This window comes from Colossoma macropomum, unplaced genomic scaffold (genome assembly GCF_904425465.1).
Source record: "Colossoma macropomum unplaced genomic scaffold, Colossoma_macropomum, whole genome shotgun sequence".
NCBI classification, from domain to species: domain Eukaryota; kingdom Metazoa; phylum Chordata; class Actinopteri; order Characiformes; family Serrasalmidae; genus Colossoma; species Colossoma macropomum.
In genome coordinates this window covers 31,718,467-31,725,715 of record NW_023494802.1, presented here as the reverse complement: position 1 = coordinate 31,725,715, position 7,249 = coordinate 31,718,467, and the positions used below count along the sequence as shown (strand labels likewise).

General features: G+C 36.3%; 1 protein-coding gene across 1 annotated transcript; it reads left to right on the top strand.

Annotated features, from left to right (window-relative positions):
• The first annotated feature begins 2,467 nt into the window (after window positions 1-2,467).
• LOC118822851 (prostate stem cell antigen-like) lies at window positions 2,468-5,136 on the top strand. Its single transcript, XM_036592163.1, has 3 exons — window positions 2,468-2,522; window positions 3,321-3,422; window positions 4,650-5,136. Exons 1-3 carry the CDS (start codon window positions 2,474-2,476, stop codon window positions 4,829-4,831), a joined length of 333 nt encoding a protein of 110 aa, XP_036448056.1. The 5' UTR covers window positions 2,468-2,473; the 3' UTR covers window positions 4,832-5,136.
• Window positions 5,137-7,249: the final 2,113 nt, after the last annotated feature.

The window sequence follows — 7,249 nt, the reverse complement described above, 5'->3', positions numbered from 1 at the left end:
CTAATCAATGGAAAACAGCAGCAGCAGCTCTATATCGGAGCTCACTACTGAAAGAGTCACTGTAAAACTGCTACAAGCTAAAGTATATGCTGACGTCTGTCACAAGCATCGAGAAAAACATGGAATGTCTTCTAGAAGCTTGAAATGTCTGAGTTTAATCTAGAACTGCCAAAAATGTTCATACCATTAATTCACCATTAATTTAGCACTAACAAAGCCCATAGAGACGACTAACAGAAATTAGCATTATCGTAGAGGCTGTTTTGACTGAGTTTAGACAATTATTACCTTGAATTAAAGGCCTAGCTCTAATAGCCATGGTTCACCACTGTTAATATGATTTCAAGCTTTCCCCAATTTATTCAGCTTAAGTTGAGCTGACCAATTCAACCGTAACTCTATAAATTCAATGTATTGTGTGTAACTGGTTTTATCAAGATAATCTCACATATAAGCACTCTGGCCCAGTCAAACAGTGTCGCTGTGCTTGAGATATATAGTTCTCAAGTGTATTTCCTTGCTGATTTTCATATTTGATGCAAATGATGCTCCTGTTCCTGGTCGAATGATAAAAGGATTTTTGTCACCTCAGCATTTTATCAGATAACATACATCTGAATGAATATGTAATGTTTATTTTATAAATATATATATATATATATATATATATATATATATATATATATATGAAGTTTAATTTAGAATTAATGCAGTCTTTCAGGACTTTTGGGTACAAATTAGACAGCATAATCAAATACAATAACATTATTTTGTGTAATAATTCCTTACAAGTTACAACACTTCTCAAACGTAATATATTAGGCTCACAAAAAGACAAAATTCATCATACCTGCCCTCAACTGCCCAGCTCTCTTATGCTGCAGAGAATTTACAAAGAAATAATAGATTTAATAAAGAAATTAAAGCAACCAGACGACTCACTCTTAATCCTGCTACACTCCTGCAGCACGGACACATGTTCTTTTTAAGTATGCACTTAAAAAAAGATGGTTCTTCAAGGGTTCTTTAGTAAAGAACATGGTTCTATGTAGAACCATGAACACTCAGAGAACCTTTTGTATGAGTAAAGGGTTCTTTGCATCATGAATCATAGAACCATATACAACACATTATACAAAGAACGCTTTCTTTTATTTATGCAAAAGCTTCTCTGGGTGTTCATGGTTCTACACAGAACCATCTTCTTCATTAAAGAACCCTTGAAAAACCATCTTTTTAAAGCACAGCAACTGCAAAAGATTGTAGGTTCAAACAAAAAAGAACAGTAAAGAACACCCACTTCTCACCAAACAGGTGCAAAAGCACAAAAAAAAACCTTTTAAAACCTTGTCTAAAACACCTGCTCTGTACCTTCAATCAAATGCAGAGTCAGATTTAGATCGACTGGCCAGATAATAAATCAAAGGTGGATAATAATGAGCTCAATTTCCATTTCCTTGTGGATTTCCATTTACATGTACTAAGATAAAGTCTGTGCATGTTCCTGAGCACTTAAAATGATAATGCCTACTCTGTGGCATCAATATTGACAGCATCAATTATTATTGTTACACGGGACAATGTAATCCTGTTTCACTCTTTTTTCATCGCTCACACTGTTGTGTTTAGTTATCCTTTATTTAATCATAAAAGAAATGCCATCAATACTTGTTTATTAAACATTTTAGAATCAGCGCATGGCATGTAGCGAACATGCTCATTAGACAAACTCTAAAAAGGACCTGAGTTAACAACTTCTTTATAAACACTGAAGGTCCTACTTAAGCTTGAGTAGACTGATAAATCAATGGGATTATCGGTTATTAATCTCAGTGTTACTGAGCTCTGCTAAAGCCTGAGTAGACTGATAAATCAATGTGATGATCGGTTATTAATCTCAGTGTTACTGAGCTCTGCTAAAGCCTGAGTAGACTGATAAATCAATGTGATGATCAGTCATTAATCTCAGTGTTACTGAGTGATAAGTTAAGTATTTTTTCCAGTTTTTCATGAAAGGCAAGGTACCACATACAGGGGGTCCTGGGGGGTCCAGGACTTTCAGTTAACCCTTTGGACCCCCTGAATGTCTCAACATCAAAATTCCTGAAAAACAACTTATGATTTTTGCTGTCTGTTAGTGAAAAATAAATACTAAAATAAAAATTCAGGGAAAAGTCAGTGTTTAGCCTGAATTCAGCCACAATCAACCAGCTTCTGTCTTTCTGCCAACCAGTATTAGCAATGAACAGGATAAATTAAGCAATAAAAAGAAGTTTTATTGTGCAATGAAACATCATCTGTATTTCATTGTGGTGTGTTTTTGGATTAAACAAATTTAAAAATCTTCATGACTTTAAAGATTCAGAGGGTTAGTGCAAAGGAAAGTTTGGAGCAGGAACATTTTCCTCAAAGCCACACCCACAGATGTATATTAAGCTCACTCTCATCTCTCAGTTTCTCTAATCTACCAACAATGAAGCCGCTGGTCACGCTGATGCTCATCTGCTTGCTTTTGTCTGAAGGTACAGAACGTCATATATTGTGGGTACAGATTTAAATACTATGATAGTCAATTCATTTATCGATTATTGTTACTGGTTTATTGTCACTGATTTTTGAGAATTTCTGTATAATTAGTTTGTTGAGATGTAAGCAAAGTCATTCAGAGTGGTTTGGTGTGAAATGCTCTTTCGTAGAGAAACTTACCAACTCAGAATTGTTCACAGTGGTGTTGATAGGAACTAGACATGTGGAGAGTTTAATGGCTCTAGAAACTCCCTCACGGAGAGTTGTTAAATGAAATGCTTATGAATAGCTGCCTGATTCCTGACACATTATTTTACGATAGTTTTGAGATTAAGTTTTAGCCTAAAGTGTATTTTTGCAGGGCGTTGTATGGCAAAATAGTCCCCAAAGAAAATTTATTCTTTTCAGATTTACCACTATTTTACCATCATCATCATTACATATAATAAATCAGAAGACATGTGTAGGTTCACCAGTGGTTTTGGATAGTAAATAAAATGGCTATATTTGTGTTGTAGACATTGTGATTCCTGGTTTCTGTGAAATCATCAGCCAAAACATACCATTTGGATTTCAATTTTAAGACTGATAAATCTATTTGATCAGTTATTAATCTCAGTGTTACAGAGCTCTGCTAAAGCCTGAGTAGACTGATAAATCAGGACAAATCAGGATAAGCACCTGTATTAATAATTGCGAACCTAAAACTAAATGTTATTTTGGCTATTTTAGTTTTGTTTTATTGTATGTTTTGTTTTTTTTCGTTTCTTTACTTTGCATGTTTACTTGTGAAGCTTTTCAGGCTTCGGCAGCGCTCAAGTGTCACACCTGTGCCAGCTTAGTGTGTACAACTTCGCAGTGTATTTTTGGTGAAGATCACTGCTATACTGTGCCAGGTGAGGCAGAAAGCTCAACCTCTCAATCTCACTGCAATTCACCAGTCTCACAGTTGCAGATCCGTAGGAGCCACCAAGTATGAAAACGTTACTAAGAGCTAAGTGTTCTATAGTTGTATGAAATGTGTCTCTGAAAATACATATTCTGTCACATACAGTCCTATGCAAACATTTGAGCACTTGGTCAAATGACATGTTTTGTTGACTATCTGAGTGAAAATAAGGGGACACATTTAAAGATGTATATTTCTATTGATGAGCTAAATTTTGTATATTGGAAAAAAATAAAACACAAAATATACAATATGCCACAACTTTTGCTTTTATGCTTTATTACTTTTTCCACCATGTTAAATTCAGCAGATAAACAGTACTTGTCTATTAAATTGTGCTTTCTCTAGAGGATATGCTATCACTTGACCAGGGGTGCCCAAACTTATGTGCATGACTGTACATTATAAGTTTTACTGCATTTCTCACACGTAGCAAGGTATGTGCTTTAAGGCTTTAAGTACTGAAACAGTTTGTAGTGCTTATCATTAATCTGAAACCTACTGTACTATGAAATAAAGCGCTACCCAAACATCATATGCAAAAAGTCAAGTGATGTGAGTTCAAGAGAAATTTTTAACTTGAAATAATACTAACTACAATTACAATTCCCAGACAAACACTGATGATAAAAAAGGGTTGTTTCCTCATTTACCCCCATTTGGTAGAGATAATTGTCTATAAAACTCTTCATGTGTGACTGTTGCTCCTAACAGCAACACTTCTAACAGTAACAGGGAATCGTTCAAGTAAGGAGAGTCATTATTTTGATGAGATTCCTAAGAATTTCTTGCTAATTGAAGTGAATTGAATATCTGTTGATGTGAATTGAACATCCATTGAAGTGAATTGAACACATATTAAAGCTGACTGAACACTGAAGTGAATTAAATATCTATTGCAGTGAATGGAACATATATTAAGGTGAATTGAATATCTATTGAAGTGAATTGAACATCTGCTAAAGTGAAACTGAATATCTATTGAAATGGATTGAATGTCTATTGAAGTGGATCCAACATCTACTGAAATGATGTAAATATCTATTGAAGTCAATTGAACCTCTATTAAAGTGGTATGAATAGCTATTGAAGTGACCTGAATATGTATTAAAGTGGTATGAATATCAATTGAAGTGAACTGAATGTCCTCCTCTACCCTCTCTTTTTGTCTCAGCTTCAGTACTTGGCTTTACGCTGAGTGGGAAAGGATGTGCAACCAAGAACCTGTGTGAAGGGGCAGAAGTCACTGGGATGCTAACCTGCTGTGACACTGATCTGTGTAACAGTGCTGAACAGGTTAAGCTGAGTCTCCTCATCATGCTGGTTCCTCTGATCTCCTCCATCCTCCTCATCTGAACTCTCTGCTGCTCCTCTCAGTGATGTATCTCTTAGTGGAGGAACAGAAATATTACAGGAATACTGTTTGGAACAATTATGTAATTTTCCTGTTTTTCTTGCTCTGTCAATATGTGTGATGAATGATGGTTAGATTGTAACAGCATTTTCTTTATCAATAAACAGTGGTAAGAGGGGTGTAGTGTAGTTTTATATTGTATTAGAACCAAAGAAATGAAGAGACATCACTCTAAGTTCATCATAAAGCTTCATTAATGCACTCAACTCTCTCTTCTTTCACTTATTAATTTAATGACAAATGAAAGTCAGCGAGGCCTGGTACTAATTCTGGTGCAGAACTTTTATTTGGCAGTTGGGCTGAAGAAATGAGACTTCACTCCGTAGCTCAGTAAGCAGCCTGACATTCTATTTCTATAATCTTCTATTACTATTTCAATGATAAAATCTTAAATAACTTATTTTATGACTAATGGCATCTTAATTATCTTAACCGATAAACATCCCAGTTTAGTACTTACTAAGGCTTATTATTCAGTAACATCAGGGACTTCAGTGCAAACTGGCTGAACTATTATTAGGCTACAGAAGTGTAAAACTTTGGGCCTGCCGGTGGACCCTGGCCATTTAAGGGGTTAAATGAGATAAATAATAAATAATAACAATTCTGACGCTACCTTTATTTCTGGTGTGTATGGTATGTAAGAACTTACTATTAAAATGGTTGTGTCCCAGGAGATTACTAAAGTGTTGCTAAGCCATCGCTTTGGTGATGATATGCCATTGCTGTGGTATTTAAGATGGTTGCTTAAGTTTTGCTAGGCTGTTGCTATGCTGTCCCATGTATTTGCTAAGGTTTTGCTATGCCATTGTTATGATATCCCAGGTGGTAGCTAGGTGATGCTCTAGTGTCCATTGTGGTTGCTGTGGTATTTGTAGTGGTTGCTAATATGAGTCAATATACAGTGTAGTGAAAAACATATTAGCCCCCTCTCCCATTTTCTTCTATTTTTGCATTTATCTCACTTGAATGTTTCAGATCATCAAACTAGTTTTAATATGAAACAAAGATAACTCAAGTAAACACAAAAAGCCAAATTCAAGCAAATTCAATTGACTTCTAGGTTCAGTTTCACTGGCCACATCCAGACATGATTACTACCAGACGTGTTGAATCTAAACATCATTTAAATATAACCTGTCTGGCGATGTGAAACAGGCTAGAAGGTCTCAAAAAGTAGCACATGATGCCACAGTTTAAAGAGATTCCAATAAAGATGCAAAACAAAGTCAATGAAATCTACCAGTCTGGAAAGTGTTACAAAGCCATTGCTAAGGCTCTAGGACTCCAGCGAACCACAGTCAGAGCCATTAACCACAAATGCAGAAAATTTGGAACAGTGGTGAACTTTTCCAGGAGTGGCCAGCCTACCAAAATGTCACCAAGAGCTCATCACTGACTCATCCACGTGGTCACAAAAGAACCCAGATGAACACCTAAAGACCTAAAGGCCTCACTTGCCTCAGTTAAGGTCAATGTACACGATTCCACAGTAAGAAAAATACTGGGCAGAGATAGGCCTTCAATATGAGCTATAAATGTCAAAACTCAGCCAAAACATAAGAATAAAATACCGCTGCTACAATGCTAATTCCTGCTAGCACCTCTATGGAATTTTAGTAGTTTGTTAGCACTAAGCTAATGAAAATTATTTTTTTGTCCCAGTTCTAGATAATATGCAGGTATTGATAACATTCCATGTTTTACTTGAAGCTTCTGACAGACATATTAGCATACCATCTTTAGAAGTATATCAATCAGCCTTTGACAAGGCTCAAGTGTACTAACATGAAGTGATAGGATGGAGTGAGCCTCCTTAGTGCAGGAAGTTTGTGTGGGATGTTTCTTGCATTGCTGCCCCCTTGTACAAGTTGCTCCACACCAGGCAGGACTTCAGCTGGTCAGAGGATTGTCATTCAGCTTTTGAGGTCCTGATGCAAGCTCTAACAAGTGCACCTATCCTGGTATCCCTGGACCCAAACCTGCCCTTCTTCCTAGACCTGGGCACCAAGGTGAAGGGGTAAGTGCAGGGCTTTCACAGAAGTGGCCTGAAGAAGACTTTTATCCTATGCTCCGGTCTTGCCTCCCGGCAGTGGCTGATGACCTTCAGAGAGCCTGAGGTGGTGGTCACCATACAAAACTGTGCTGTATATATAATGTGTACACACACACATACGCACACATTTTCAAAGCTGCTTATCCTTCCGGGTTGCGGGATGGAGCCCATCCCAGCAATCACTAGGTAGAAGGCCACGTACACATATATATATATATATATATATATATATATATATATATATATATATATATATATATATACATATATATATATATAATGCATGTATATATATTTTTTCATG

What these genes read in the sequence shown, in the direction of transcription:
- LOC118822851 (XM_036592163.1), top strand. Translation starts at nt 2,474, where the DNA reads ATGAAGCCGCTGGTCACGCTGATGCTCATCTGCTTGCTTTTGTCTGAA. An exon ending in CTGCTTGCTTTTGTCTGAAG is followed by an intron (nt 2,523 to 3,320) that starts GTACAGAACGTC and finishes TTACTTGTGAAG; the next exon opens with CTTTTCAGGCTTCGGCAGCG. An exon ending in TCACTGCTATACTGTGCCAG is followed by an intron (nt 3,423 to 4,649) that starts GTGAGGCAGAAA and finishes TTTTTGTCTCAG; the next exon opens with CTTCAGTACTTGGCTTTACG.